At 46.5% G+C, this 16,231-nt stretch overlaps 1 protein-coding gene across 2 annotated transcripts; it reads right to left on the bottom strand.

The window, feature by feature from the left end:
• Nucleotides 1-85: 85 nt before the first annotated feature.
• On the bottom strand, nt 86-10,319 carry LOC732770 (probable ion channel POLLUX). Of its 2 annotated transcripts, none has more exons than XM_008676553.4 (12): nt 9,103-10,319; nt 8,905-8,973; nt 8,195-8,812; nt 7,825-8,007; nt 7,430-7,489; nt 6,866-7,069; nt 3,015-3,263; nt 2,806-2,904; nt 2,536-2,730; nt 1,334-1,426; nt 997-1,260; nt 86-909 (listed from the first exon to the last, which is right to left on the bottom strand). In XM_008676553.4, exons 1-12 carry the CDS (start codon nt 9,715-9,717, stop codon nt 691-693), a joined length of 2,868 nt encoding a protein of 955 aa, XP_008674775.1. In that variant the 5' UTR covers nt 9,718-10,319; the 3' UTR covers nt 86-690. The 2 variants fall into 2 exon arrangements, 1 of the variants encoding a protein (XP_008674775.1); XR_004857286.1 differs by having other exon boundaries at nt 528-909; nt 1,334-1,410; nt 9,103-10,098.
• Between the last annotated feature and the right edge of the window lie 5,912 nt (nt 10,320-16,231).

Below are 16,231 nucleotides of genomic sequence, written 5' to 3'. Positions count from 1 at the left end.
ATAGATACGAAAAGCGGACAACAGCTGGTTGATCGCTCTGAAGTTTTACACAGTGGTAAACCCAGGGGTGTATCAAAGGTTTCAGTGCCATGAAACTGCAACATATATTTCCACGTAAGGTATAGCATCATATGCTGCTCTCAAAATATTACACATCAACACTGCCAATATCTAGGTGTGTCTGACGATAACAATCTGCACAATCTGCATCAGACGCATAATGGAACTATTCTGATTCCGATTCGACAACTACTGAAAGAAAAACGAGGGTGCAGCACTAACCGCATGTAGGCTCAATAGGACAGCTGCATGTCTACACCATTAACTGCATTGGAATTTGATAATTAATGTGAAATTCAAAGGAGTACAAGTTACCTCTTCCAAAGTGCTTTATTGTACTCCCTCCGTTCTTTTTTATTTGTTGCATTTTAGTTTAAAAATAAGCAAGCGGACGACAAATATTCGGGAACGGAGGTAGTATCATTTGCTACGACAAATTTAGCAAATTTTCAGTCGCGGACAGGGAATTGTTTTGTGCCAAGATTGGTTGAATGCTACAATTTAACATGTACATAGCTGACTGTTTGGATCAGGACTGTACTTTACAGTATGTTTGACCGGTTATCATTTCAATTAGCACGGATTAGCATTAGAATATACACTTACACAAAAAAGTGACGCTCCTGAAAATTAGTCACCTTTTGAGATGACAACAAAGACATCATCTAGTGACCACTTCCTAATCTGAGACTTATATTCTGGGTTAATGATAGCCTGGTCGGTGTTAGCAAGACGGTAGCCAATCACAATCTCATCTCTCTCACGCGCCCTAACCATAATATCAAAGAAACTCAATTCCTCTTGCTCATAAAGGTAAAATTCAGCAGACCGAATGCACATCTCATTTCCCTGTAACATGCAAAGTATCAAAAATCGGATGCAAAACATGTCAAGAGGGTAGTCAAGAGATGAAGAACGGTGAATTTTAGAAAGTACCTCCTCAGCAAAAAGTTCTTCAAGAACTCTGTTTATTTGTTTGTCTTCCGCTACCATTGCTAGTGCCATACTTACAAGCTCATTTGATAGAACATAATCGCTGATTTTGGAGACAGATACAAGGTTTCTTGTTCTAGAATCAAGTATTTCGCTGATGATTATAGATTTGTCTGATGCATGTTGCATTTCTCTAATCCAGGCACTGTGAGAGAAGCCATTGTAACGATGAGGTGACTTCAGCTCCTTCGATGGGAGACGCTTAGACTGTAGAAGAAGGCACACATCAGTGATGTAGAAGTCATTCATTTATGCTCTATTGCACTGTGTCTAGACTCACCTGAATGTCACGAATAAGAAGAAGTGTGGCCAAAGAACGCGAATCAGAATGTACAATGGAGTCCTCTACTGACTCATCTGCAAGAATTAAAATCTGTGGTTTCAAAGTTAGCATTGAGATACTACTGCAGAAGTAAATCAACAATGAAAGCAACTCAGAGGTGGTATTTTTTTAAAGCTGACAGTGGTGCAGTTGTTTTTCTTAGTAGTTTGGAGTGTTCCTCTAGCAGTGAGTCTTGCTGGCTCTTTGGGCAGAGCGGTTGTTCGGTTTCTGGCCCGGTTTCACCATAAAACTGGGCCAACTCTTTTTTCTGTTAATATATGGGGCAATGCTCTTGCCGCCCTTTCGTTTTTCTTTTGAGAAATATAGATCACGGCATGAACATGTTCTTAATGTTATAATTCTATGTAAACAGACTAAATTTGTACTAGTAGGCTCCAAAGTTTTATTTTCAGAAATCTGATGAACATCTAGCATAAATTTTGAATGCAATTTGTACCCGTACTAAAAAGATTATTTCACATAATTGCGAAAATAGAATTATATTGAGGGTCTGTTTGGTTGGGTTGTGGCTGTGAAAAAAGTTGCTGTGAGCTGTGGAAAAAGCTGATGTAGGCTGTAAACTGTTAAAAAGCTAAAAACCGTTTGGTGAAAACCACTAGAAGTCGTTAAAAATTCTTCGATATATGTTTTCATAGTTCCATCCGAAAAGCCACTAAAAGCAGGTGCAAGGGTGCTTTCAGATTTGCACTACGAGAAAGTCGACTTTTAGAAAAAACTGCTTCCTGGATCCAGCCCTTTGGTTGGCTTTTGGCTCTTAGGGGGCAAAAGCCAAAGCCAAAAGTCAAACCAAACACACTCTGAAGCTCAAGATCAAGAAGAATATGTCCATTCTAAATTGCATGTCGTTTTTCTTGTCCTAAGTCAAACTTCGCTACTTTGACCAACTTCATAGAAAACTGCCCTTTATATCTACGCCATCAAATTGAATTGGTTACTTTCATTAAATACAGCATGGAAAGTCTTGTAGTGCACTTGTATGGTTGTAGATGTTAGGTCAAAGTTAGAAAAGTTTGACATAGTAAAAAACTAAAACAACCTCCATTTTGGAACAGAGGGAGCAATGACCAATTCATCAACTATTTCATTTATTGAATAAACATTGTGCAGAATATCTCTAAAAGAGAGTAATTTGTACTCACAGAGTCAAATGTCTCCAGAGGCAAGCTTTCCAAGTGTCGCCTGATAACAGCATTGCCTTCTTTATGTACAAGTTTAATGTTTATTAACCCGCCTATATCCAAACCACCGTCAGTCAGTTTTATCTCCCTCTCCTTCTCCGGCACTTCATTGAACATCCATAATTCAGAACCTGGAGCAAGAAATGCTTCCAGAACCTAAATAATAGCACTAGCTTTCATTACCACAAATGTGAAAGACATCAATCAGGGAACGTAATTTAGTAAATTTACCATTATCATATCATGGATGTCACGGCGCCAACCACAGAACAAAATTTTCTCTGGATATTTGGGAGGGGTTGGTATGTTAGGCAGAAAACCCTTATTCACCTGAAAATAGATAATATCTATGAGGTAAAACTCAAGGTGAAAAAAAATATGCTGCATGATGATCAACACACAAAATCAACTATTATTGAACCTGAAGTGAGGAAATTTACCTCTGGTAGAGGGGCAGGAGCATAAGTATCATCATCTTCTGCAATAACAAGGACCTCATCTCCTTCTCTTAAAACATAACCATCATCAGGATTCATCAAGATCTTTCCAGATTTTGAAGCAACCTTGACTCCACAAGGTACGGCATCAGGAAATGAGATCAACACATCCCCAAACCGCATGCCATCCAATTCTGGCCATTGCTTAATATAAAACTCTGCATTTTCAAATCCCAATATGTCTTCCCATATCTGCAAAAGTGGTTGACGCGTTAGTATTTTGAGTGTTCTGATCCATCCTGAGGGAAAATAACTCAGGACCAAATAAAATTTGGTTTCCCTGGTACCTTCAAACTTCAGTCACATATTCAGTAAACAATGGAACATTAGCACCTACCAACCTCCACATTTTTTTCCTTTTTTCTTCTTTTTTTGTGTGTGGGGGGAGGGGGAGGTCAAATGGCTAACATATATAATGTGCCTAGGTAGTGCCATTAACATTGTTAGATGATTGTGTATCTATTCCTAATGTAATGGGGCTTGGCCTAGCCCATGTACTTGGCTATATATTAATATAGCCTCTACCTATTAGGGTTAGGTTTTTTTGTTAGAGTGGACGCACTAACCAGTTCAACTCAAAAGTCTAAGTAGTTAGGAGAAGGTAGACAATCCACTTATACACTTCAACGCAAACATGGAAATAAAGGGGTGGAGCACAAATGAAGCCTCTGTCATGATTCGAACTCAAGACCTCTGGCTCTAATACCATATTAGAGTGAACACACTAACCAGTTCAACCCAAAAACTTAAGCTGTTAGGAGAAAGTAGACAATCCACTGATACACTTCAACAGTTTTCCCTCTCCTAAAATGGTACCAGAGCCACAGATCCTTCCTCTTCTCTCTCTCTCTCTCTCTCTCTCTCTCTCTCTCTCTCTCTCTCTCTCTCTCTCTCGTGAGCGTCGTCGGGGTTGTCTCCATGGCCGGCAACGAACCTTCCCGTTAGTGGGCCACCGTGGTGGTCGGCGTGCCACTGATGCTCGTGGCCAACCCTGTCGTACCAGTGGCCTTCTCCTCTGCCACCGGTGTGGCCTAGCACCCCTCCCCCATGGTCGCGGGCTTCTTCCCCGACGTAGACGCCCCCACACGGCCCTTTCCTTCGCCGACGATGTGACAAGCACCTTCAACTACAGCCTCCTTCTTCGGCCCTCTCCGACTTATGAGCTAGTTGTCTACACCGGCGATGATTAGGCCGGCTGCCCCGATACGCGTCGGTCGACCTCTAGCTATGTCGTGTTCTTGGGGACCAACCTCGTCTCCTGCTTCTCGGAGCGGCAGCTCGTCGTCTCCTGCTTCAACGCTAAGGTGGAGTACTATGATGTGGCCGACAGCGTGGCTGAGACGTCCTAGTTTCGCCAGCTACTCCAAGAGCTTTATAGCCCCTCGCTCGTGCCACCCCCATCTATTGTGACAATGTCAACGCGATCTACCTCTCCACCAATCCTATGCAACACCAACGCATGAAACACGGGGAGATCGACCTCCACTTTGTCCGCGAGCGTGTCGTCGTCGGTGATGTCCGCATCCCGACCACTTTGCAGTTCGCTGACATCTTCATCAAGGCCTTCGTCCATGGTTGTTATGGTCGCTAGCTCGGTGAGGGATTGGAGAGGGGTATCGATGGGCAGGAACGTCGGCCGGGGGCCTCTGCCCACGGTCGAGCAAGAGAAGGGTTTCTCCCTTCTAATTCTTGCCTACTTTATTTCTCATCCATTCATTACATAAATAGGCCGGCTGGTCATCCGTGTCTAGCTAGAGATCCTTATCTCCTTAAAACTCTCAACAAACTAACTGATAACCTTCCTAGATAATCTCAACTAATCTCCTAAATAATCTCAACTAATCTTCTAATCTTGTCTCTAACTATCCTTATCTAATCCCCCTTGGAGGGCCCATGGTTGCTGCTGCCTCAGCCCCTCCGTGGGCCTCCTTAGGCCCTGACACTACACCCCTTCTGGACAAGTAGCTCGTCCTCGAGCTGCAGCATGACGGGTGCTCAAAGACCGAGTCTACTTGACCCAAAACCAGACACTTAGAAGACAAGCCTTTTACATCTCGGCTTATCTTATTATTCCGAATATGATTTTTTTTACCCCATAAGACAAGGCGGACACCCTCCGCGTATTGGACTTGCACGTGTGCAACCACCTGGATCCCGTGGACGCCATCTGGACGAAAGGTGAGCACATGGACGGGCACCTGGAATAGGTCGCAACAATAACCAGCGGAGGCGCCCTCGTGGCGGTCGGTAGCGGAATGTGGTGGCGCTAAACAGTGCGCCGTTGCCGATGACGAGGGGAGTGCCTTCCCTACCGTCGCTGCCGTAGAGTTGAAGTTCGTCGCCCGCGGGACACGTACCATGCTCGCACTTGGAGATAGCGGCTCAGTGCCGCTGCTGATGGTCGGCCGACAGGGCGAGGTCGTGCCCGTGTGCTGCGGTCAACCGTCACCAAGGCTGCCTCGAGCATTTGCCGACGCATCTCACGCACTCTCTGTCGTGCAAGGAAGCCACGAGCAGCAGCCTGTATGCCCACAGTCGCCGACGTCTGGAGTTGTGCGCACAACGCCAGCTACTGTTGTTCATGTTGCACTGCTGCCTTGATTTGCAGCAGCCCCTACTCAACCATCCGGAGCGAGTCTTGCATCTTTGTGAGAACAACCCTTATGTTGGTCCACAAGTCCCCCATCGATGGAGCTAGTGATTGTTGAGCCGTGGCTGCCCCTGGTGGCGTGGTCCATGGGGATGGAGACACCGTCAACGAAGATGATGTGACGAAATTTGGCATTATCCCGAGAGATGGGCACGCCGGCGTCCAGGATGTGGTGACAAAATTGGCAGGCGATGCTGCCCATGGATGGGAACGCCGATTGCCAGGATGGCGTGACGAAGGTGGCATGTGGCACAACCCATGGAGATGGGGATGCCCGTTGCCAGGACGGTGTGACGAAGGTGACATGCGGCGCAGTCCATGGAGATGGGGACGCCGGTTGCCAGGATGATGCCACAAAATTAGCAGCAGAAACCATGGGATCGAATCGAAACCCAAGCTAGACGATATCAGATGTTATGGTCACTAGATCGGTGAGGGATTGGAGAGGGGTATCGATGGGCAGGAACGTCGGCCGGGGGCCTCTGCCCCCAACCGAGCAAGAGGAGGGTTTCTCCCTTCTAATTCTTGCCTACTTTATTTCTCATCTATTCATTACATAAATAGGCTGATTGGCCGCTCCTGTCTAGCTACAAATCCTTATCTCCTTAAAACTCTCCTAAAAACTCTCAACAAACTAACTGATAACCTTCCTAGATAATCTCAACTAATCTCCTAAATTATCTCAACTAATCTTCTAATCTTATCTCTAACTATCCTTATCTAATACCCCTTGGAGGGCCCATGGTTGCTGCTGCCGCAGCCCCTCCGTAGGCCTCCTTAGGCCCTGACAATGGTGTTCTCGAAGTTTCAGTCCAGTCTCAACATCTATATAGGCTAGAGTTGTGACTGCGGGGGTACGGGGTAGATGATTGTGTATCTATTCCTAATGTAATGGGTCTTGGCCCAGCTCATGTACTTGGGTATATATTAATACAGCTCCTACCCAATTAGGGTTAGGGGTTTCCCTATCCTAACAAACAGTACAACTTCAGAACTTTGATTCATGTAAATCCGAAGCAATAGCAACAGAGCCTTTTGTATACATGTACATTTGTGTAGAGAGAAAAATGATGTCACACAGAAATCCTAAAATAACATGATTCAAGTAAAATTGTAGGGACAAATATAGTTCACTGAGATGTACCTGTGCAAGGCCAGGTTGGAGTGCACATTGTATCATCAGACGTCCAATCACGTCATGGGCAACAACTGTTTCAATTAGTTCACCACCAACCAGTTTCACTAAAGGTTCATTATCAAGATCACTCATCTCTACAACAACATGGCCTCTTAGACCCTCCTTGACTCCAGTCAGACTCAGCACAACACGCAATGCCCGTGCATCACTCTAGGGGACACAGATAATGTGAGCATATGCAATAATATTAAAGGTTATCTCCAAAAATATTAAGGCAACATATACTGTAAAAAAGGTTATGGTGCTAACATGCTAACATCAAATCTTGCCCATTGAATCCATCATTTACAGTTGAGTGCAATCACACCACCTCTTCCTTAGACGACGCTCTATTCTGTGAAAATGTTCATGGTTCTTTAAAAAATAGTCTAAGAGAGAAGGTGAGATTGCACTCAGCCGTAGATGGTGGATTCGATGGACTAGATTTGATGTTAGCATGTTAGCACTCTAATACGTTTTACACTAGATATGTTGCCAAATATTAAATGTCTGTAGAACAAAATTACTGACTTGGTCTGCGTTTTCATCAGATGCTAAAACAATAATGGCCCGTGCTTTAGAAACAGAAACCTGAAAAAAAGCATCAGATGTTTGTTATTTGAGATCTTAATATGAAATGAGATGAAATCATCAAAAGGAGTACTGCATAGAACATGGAGCAAGTATAACCAGATGAGAAAAAAATAGAGGGGGAGACCGAGCCCACATAAGGGCTTGTTCGTTTTTCTCTCAATCCATGTGGATTTGGTGGGATTGAATGGGTTTAAATCCCGAACAAGTCAAATTCTTTCATGATTTTTTCCAATTCCATTCAATCCACGTGGGATAGGAATAACCGAACAAGTCTTAAGTGGGGTCTGGAGAAGGGAAGGTAACCAGATGAGAATAATCTCTGAAAAAGTTACCTTCTTCAAGTCTGCTAGAATTAGAGGACTGCCACTCCTGCATATTACAGATGTTCCCATGAAGTCAAATTCTAACTTTGCTATGTCCATCTCCATCTCTTCCTTGTCCCTTTCAGCTAGAACAACAACTACACCACCACCAATACTCTTGTTTGCTATAGCTAGCTGCTTCAGAAGAGAGCCCTGGTCCATAGTGCAGATATGGTGAGGCGAGCTATCCAATCATATCAACCTTGAAGAAGATAGAATTTAGCATTTACTGCAGAGTTTCTCTCAGTGGTATTAGAGGATAAAGTACAAAAATGAAGGGCATATTATCAGATCATATCTCTTTTTTACATACTAAAACAGATTTCCATCAGAATGTTACCAGCTTATCACTCCATCCGAGGATTAGTATGTGGTTGATCTCTATCACCTCACTTTTTCCCTTGCGCCAAGAATCCACCTTCTCTGATATTGCATCTGACACAAGCCCAAGCATTGTGGCAAACACCAGCATGCCTCCAGAGCTAATTGACACGGATACAATCCTCGGCCCCAAGCCAATCTGGTCGGCATGGTTTCCAGAATCTGCCACAAAAGTCCAGGAAAGCCAGAGAGCCTCCAGGAATCCACTTCCACTAACAACATACAGCGCAATTCCACCCAAAGCAATGAGAATTATGGTGGCTAATAGGAGGGCAAGAAGCTTGGCATATGGGTGTCCTGAGAAGAACACATCAACTTTGTAGGCGATCCTCTTCTTGAGAGGTACTTCTTCCTCACCACTTCTTCCTCTCATGGAATTTGTTTGTCTGCGTCGGAGCAGATCAATGTACTTAAACAGAAACAAAGGAATTGCAAGAGCAAAGATGGTACTAGATTGAGCTAAATTCCATCTCCGCGAACCAAAAAAAGCAGAGCCATGGTCCCTGTCAATCCAAGACACCTTCTCGGTACCATCACGGTCCCCAGCATTGGCCTCGCTGCATGATCTGATCTTTTCCTGGCATAATTTAAAGACTTCTAAATTGTTAGTGGCGTGAACCGTGATGCAAAGCAGTTAGCACATAATTTCGCAGATCACAGAGATATAACCTGGAGGCCCATAACTTTTATCCATTGCCAAACAGCGAGGGTAGAGCTTGCGATAGTTATGACCAGCAGCTGCCATAACTCAACGGAAATGGACCAAAATAGCACGCAGTCATCAGTGTGTAAAAAAAAAAGCACATCAGTCGTGAAAGTTACGACCAGCTTTTATGGCAGGCAAACGATACAGCTAGCATGACTCACGAGTGAGAGATACGGAGAGAGATCAAATCGCGGAGCGCGTGGGGGCGGGAGCGTAGGAGGAGGCGTCCTCCGCTCCTCAAGCAGCGCCGGGCGCTTCACCACGGAGGCCAGGCTCTTCTCCTCCTCCCGCTGCGACACCGCCACCCTCGGCGGCACCGGCACGGTGGGGTTAGCGCTTCGGCGTTCGGTAGTCGTCGCGGTCTGCTGCTGCCGCGGCGGGCGGGGGCGCGAGGCGTGCGGACCTAGGAACGACGGGTAGCACCAGTCCCGGTCAAGCACGCCGCCGTTGGGTGCCGCGTAGGAGGGGTCGTCCACGGCGACGGTGAGCCGCCGCGGCGCCGAGGACGCCCCCGCCGCTGACGCCGTATACGGCGGGAGGGGCGCCGTGGAGGAGCGGCGAACGAGGATGCTGTCCCTTAGACCGCCTCCGCCGCTTCCGCCTCCTCCTCCTGCTACCCTATCAGCGGCCAATATGGAGGCTGCAACAGAACCAGAGATGGTGCGCGACTTGGTGAGCTGCGGCCGCGGCGGGCGCGGGTCAGGGTTCGCCCCGTCCCCGGACCTTGGATCAGGGCTCGGACTCTGCGCCTCGCTGCCACCATCGCTCTCCGCCATTAGCACTAGCAGCGAGCTCGAGCTCCCCTCCCCTCGTGGTAATAATAAACCACACCCAAATGGCCCTTTAACCCTGCGATGATTACATACCCGCCCCCACTAACCCCACTTCACCAGCGACTCTGACCCGCGGGCCACCTCTTAGCGTCCCTACCTGTAAGACACACCCACCGCGCGATGCGGAGCCGTTTGGCCTTTAGCTAATGGAGGCACACGTAACTGTAAACCGCTACAGCAAGTCGAGATCAAGCAGGGAACGGCCGAAGCCGAACAGGAGGAGGCACAACCAGGCGGCACGGCAGCGCGGCGATCGCACGGGAGTCACGTGCGCGGCCGCAAAGGCGGCCGATCGCGTGATCGCCCGTGCCGCTCTGCGCCTCTGCCCCATCGAACACCCACTTGGTCCTACACTCCTACCGGCCTATCTCCACAGTCCGTCAGTCCCTGCGGGATCCACGGCCACAGCACAAGATCTTCGCGCCGCTGTTGTTCAGCCGGCGAGCATCCAGATACCACCGGAGTACCGCACCACGGTGGGGGCGGGAGGGAAGCCGATGTGACCGTTGTTTAGACGGATTGTGGTTACAAATAATCATGCCGACATATTACATTACAAACAGCATGCACGTTATTAAAGGTGTCAATGGAGAGCCGATATCCATTAACTCATTAGGAATTCTTTTATAAGGGTAAGTTTAGAAACCCCATTTTTTAAGATTTTTATTTTTTAAAAGAGATATTAGTTTATTTCTCTTGTAAAAATGGGAATTTCTTGGAAAAAAGAGTTGGGTATGTGGGTATGGGTACGGGAAATCAGAATTCAAACCCGATTAGTCATGGGTAATATTTACCTAGTAAAATAAGTGTGCATCCCAATAGTAAATAAACTCAACAACTAACTCTATTTCTACCAATCTTTTAGGTAGTGTTTGGTTAAGCATCGTCGACCCGTTGTTTTTGTTGTTTTGCATAGTTAGACAATGTTTTCTTGTTACATGTTAGATTTATGTGATGTATTGTTGTTGGGTGTCGTGTGGCTATTAATGTCATATAAAATACTAGGTGAGTACCCGTGCGTTGCAACGGGGACATATAATAACATGATAATTGTCAGTGTTTTGGGTCCGACCGCACACCCGGGGTTGCCCCTCAAGGTGTTTTTAGGAGTAGGACGGTGTTGCCGACTGTAGCTAAATGGTTCGTGCTGGACGCACGAGGAAAAATGGATAGTGGTTTACAGGTTCGGGCCGCTTTGACATGCGTAACACCCTACGTTCTGGCGAGAGTGTTTTACTTGGTGGGTTACAAGAGAGTTCTCTGACCCTGAGAGCGCAGAGAATTGGGTGGGTGGCTAGTAGTGAGTTCGATCGTTCTGAAGGGGTGCCCCCTAGGCCTTATATATTCGACCGTGGGGCAATACATGCAGATATGATAACAATGTGCACCTAAGAAATAGTGGACTGATTGAGTCTATCTTCCTATAGTTCCGCCGACTCATCCTCGCTTGGTTTCGCTGTACGGGGTTCCAGCGCGGGAAGGTCGGGTCTCTGTTGTGATTACTCGCTCGAAGTCGTTGGGCCGTCTGGATTCGCGTCGGTTCGGCCTTGTGTCAATCCGCTTCACTGGTCATTCCTCCCCAGGCCCACGAAGGGATGACCTTACGATTTATTGGGCCCTTGGGCCTTTCGTGAGGTCTTTATCCTTCCAGTGGACCCAGGGGATATCTGTCCCCCACAAGCCCTCGATCTTTGGGTTGATTTTGAAATAATCGGCCCAAAGATCCTAGGTCCAGCTTGCGATCTTTGTTTGTGACAGGAAATGTTTCTCTGGGTAATCCGATAGAAACGATTCCTTACTGTCTCCTTCTGCTCTTATCACTCGAAAATTGGTGTTCTGTCCCAGACTCGCGCTTCGGAGGTCAGCATTCCGTACTGTAGGACCTTGAACTTCATTGGGTGCACCTTTGGTGCACCCAATGGGTGTAGCCCCCGAGCTTCGAGTGGATTTCTGAAAATAATCCACTCGAAGGTCTTCACTTCGAGTATTATCAGAAATCATTTTTATTTTCCACTTGTACTTTGTTGGAGGTCTGCCTTGTTTTGATTTTGCCCTATGCTTTAGAGGTCAGCATTGTCTTGATTTAAGATGACGATTCATTGGGTGCGCCGAAGGTGCACCCAATGGGTGTAGCCCCCGAGCTTCGAGTGGATTTTTTAAAATAATCCACTCGAAGGTCTTCATTTTGTGCTCTTTTGCTGAGAATCATCCTCTCTTTTTGTCGAATGCCTTAGAGGTCGACATTATATCCTTGATATTATGCTTTAGAGATCAGCGTGTATTTTGTCTTTGAGGCCGAGTTCATGATCTGCCCATATCTTGCTAGGTGGTGCAATTTATTTGATCTGCAACTGATTGGACGTTCGATAGACGTCCCCTGGCTAGTCTTCATGTCGCTTCTGTCGATCAGACTTGTACTTCACCGGCTATGTTTGGTTTTCCTTTAATCCTTGCTGATATCTCCCTTTTGTCTTGAGGTATTCATTGCACGCACTGCTCGGATGTGACAGTTTTGAAAAAATATACTGATAATTCCTGGGCATCCCCCCAATGGGTGTAGGCAAGGGACGACTTGGTACGCTGAGTATTTAGTGAGAGCACCTAGAGGGGGGGTGAATAGGTGATCCTGTGAAACTTAAACTTATAGCCACAAAAACTCGTTAAGTGTTAGCACAATAATCGCCAAGTGGCTAGAGATGAGTCTCAACAAAACACAATACCACAAAAGATCAACACAGAGAAGACACAGTGGTTTATCCCGTGGTTCGGCCAAGTACAAAACTTGCCTACTCCACGTTGTGGCGTCCCAACGGACGAGAGTTGCACTCAACTCCTCTCAAGTGATCCAATGATCAACTTGAATACCACAGTGTTATGCTTTTCCTTTCAATATCCCGTTTGCGAGGAATCTCCACAACTTGGAGTCTCTCGCCCTTACACTTGAGATTCACAAGGAAATACGGAGTAAGGGAGGGAAGCAACACACACAAATCCACAGCAAAATGCGCACACACACGACCAAGAATCGAGCTCAAAAGACTATCTCAAAGTTCTCACTAGAACGGAGCTCGAATCACTGAGAATGACAAACGGATGCGCAAAGACTGAGTGTGGATGATCAAGAATGCTCTAAGGTTGCTTGGTGTCTTTCTCCATGCGCCTAGGGGTCCCTTTTATAGCCCCAAGGCAGCTAGGAGCCGTTGAGAACAAATCTGGAAGGCCATCCTTGCCTTCTGTCATCGGGCGCACCGGACAGTCCGGTGCACACCGGACAGTGTCCGGTGCCCGATTCCTTTCCTTAAATGGCGAAGCCGACCGTTGCAGATCTGGGAGCGGTTGGCGCACCGGACATGTCCGGTGCACACCGGACAGTCCGGTGCCCCCTTCCGACCGTTGGCTTGGCCACGTGTCGCGCGCAGAATCCGCGGTCGACCGTTGGCCCGGCCGACCGTTGGCTCACCGGACAGTCCGGTGCACACCGGACAGTCCGGTGCACACCGGACAGTCCGGTGAATTTTAGCCGTACGCCGTCAGCAAATTCCCGAGAGCGGCCTCTTCGGCTGAGGCAGCCTGGCGCACCGGACACTGTCCGGTGCACCACCGGACAGTCCGGTGCTCCAGACCGAAGCAGCCTGCTGGCTGTACACAGCCAACTCTTTTCTTTTCTTTTTCTTCCTGTTTCCAATACTTAGACAAGTATATTAGTACACAAAACCAATGTACTAAGACCAAGAAACATACCTTTGCTCTTGATTTGCACTTTATTCATCCATGGCATAAATTCACATTTAAGCACTTGAGTTGGCACTCAATCACCAAAATACTTAGAAATGGCCCAAGGGCACATTTCCCTTTCAATCTCCCCCTTTTTGGTGATTTATGCCAACACAACATAAAGCAACTAGAACAAGTGCAAAATCACTTCAAATAAAACTCAAATTGATTTTGATTCAATTTTGGCATATATGGATCATCCTTTGCCACCACTTGGTTTGTTTTTGCAAATCAAACTCAAATCTCTATCTCCAAGTCAAACACACATGTTGAAGCATAAAGAGAGTCATTCCAAAAGAGATTGATCAAAAGATTTCAAAAACTCCCCCTATTTCCTATAATCAACACTTCTCCCCACAAGAAGCCAACTTTTGACAAGAGAGACAATAAAAAAGTTTGACAAAACAAAACAAAAACTCTATTCTACTATTTTCAAAATCTCTCAAGTGGTAGCTGATCCATTTATCGCTTTGGCCTTTATTTTCTCCCCCTTTGGCATCAAGCACCAAAACGGGATCAATCTTGGCCCTTTAACCCCATTGCCTCACCAAAATCTTCAATAAGAATACAAAGAGGCAATAAGAGTCTAAAGATGAACTTGGAATAAGTTACCCTCTCATCGGAGTGCAGTGGAAGTCTTTCATGGTCCAAGTCCACCTTTTCCCTTTCAATCCTCCTTCGAGACTAAATCATCAAACTCAAGCACATGGTTAGTCTCAAAGGGTCAAGTTGTAACACATCTCCCCCTAAACATGTGCATCACTTTGCAACGGACTTGTGAGGTCCAGGGAGTGTTTGTACAGCTTGAGCACCATAATAAGCAACAAAATGCAAAAAGGAACATGATCAAAAGCATAAATACATGTATGCTACAATTCAATCCAGGTTCCGCGAATCTAAGACATTTAGCTCACTACGCAACCTGCAAAAGGTCTTCTCATCTAGAGGCTTAGTGAAGATATCGGCTAGCTGGTTCTCGGTGCTAACATGAAACACTTCGATATCTCCCTTTTGCTGGTGGTCTCTCAAAAAGTGATGCCGGATGTCTATGTGCTTTGTGCGGCTGTGCTCAACAGGATTCTCCGCCATGCGGATAGCACTCTCATTATCACATAGGAGTGGGACTTTGCTCAGATTGTAGCCAAAGTCCCGGAGGGTTTGCCTCATCCAAAGCAGTTGTGCGCAACACTGACCTGCGGCAACGTACTCGGCCTCAGCGGTGGATAGGGCAACGGAGGTTTGTTTCTTAGAGTTCCATGACACCAGGGACCTTCCTAAGAATTGGCACGTCCCCGATGTACTCTTCCTATCGACCTTACATCCAGCATAGTCGGAGTCTGAGTATCCAACTAAGTCAAAGGTAGACCCCTTTGGATACCAGAGCCCGAAGCAAGGCGTAGCAACCAAATATCTAAGAATTCGCTTCACCGCCACTAGGTGACACTCCTTAGGATCGGATTGAAATCTAGCACACATGCATACGCTAAGCATAATGTCTGGTCTACTTGCACATAAATAAAGTAAAGACCCTATCATTGACTGGTATGCTTTTTGATCAACGGACTTACCTCCTTTGTTGAGGTTGGTGTGTCCGTCGGTTCCCATCGGCGTCTTTGCGGGCTTGGCGTCCTTCATCCCAAACCGCTTTAGCAGATCTTTCGTGTACTTTGTTTGGGAGATCATCCCATACGCTTCATCACCCTGCTAAACTCTTCACAAGACTTTTGGTTAGTAGAACCAAATATTATGTCATCGACATAAATTTGGCACACAAACAAATCACCATCACATGTCTTAGTGAACAGAGTTGGATCGGCTTTCCCAACCTTGAAAGCATTAGCAAGTAAAAAGTCTCTAAGGCATTCATACCATGCTCTTGGGGCTTGCTTAAGTCCATAGAGCGCCTTAGAGAGCTTACACACATGGTCGGGGAACCGATCATCCTCGAAGCCAGGGGGTTGCTCTACGTACACCTCCTCCTTGATCGGCCCGTTGAGGAAAGCGCTCTTCACATCCATTTGGTACAACCTGAAAGAATGGTGAGCGGCATATGCTAGCAAGATTCGAATTGACTCTAGCCTAGCCACAGGAGCAAAAGTCTCCTCGAAATCCAAACCTGCGACTTGGGCATAACCTTTTGCCACAAGTCGAGCCTTGTTTCTCGTCACCACCCCGTGCTCGTCCTGTTTGTTGCGGAACACCCACTTGGTTCCCACAACATTTTGCTTGGGACGAGGCACCAGTGTCCAAACTTCATTGCGCTTGAAATTGTTGAGTTCCTCCTGCATAGCCAACACCCAGTCCGGATCTAGCAAGGCCTCCTCTACCCTGAAAGGCTCAATAGAAGAGACAAAGGAGTAATGCTCACAAAAATTAACTAATCTAGATCGAGTAGTAACTCCCTTACTAATGTCACCCAAAATTTGGTCGACAGGATGATCCCTTTGAATCACCGCTCGGACTTGGGTTGGAGGTGCCGGTTGCGCATCTTCCTCCATCACATGATCATCTTGTGCTCCCCCTTGATCACATGCCTCCTGTTGATGAACCTGTTCATCGTCTTGAGTTGGGGGTTGCACCATAGTTGAGGAAGAAGGTTGATCTTGTTCCAATTGTTCCTGTGGTCGCACATCACCAATCGCCATGGTACGCATAGCGGCCGTTGGAACGTCTTATTGGGTTT

Source organism: Zea mays, chromosome 3 (genome assembly GCF_902167145.1).
Source record: "Zea mays cultivar B73 chromosome 3, Zm-B73-REFERENCE-NAM-5.0, whole genome shotgun sequence".
Taxonomy (NCBI): domain Eukaryota; kingdom Viridiplantae; phylum Streptophyta; class Magnoliopsida; order Poales; family Poaceae; genus Zea; species Zea mays.
Note: the sequence above shows the minus strand (reverse complement) of the source record. Positions and strands in the feature narration are given on the sequence as shown.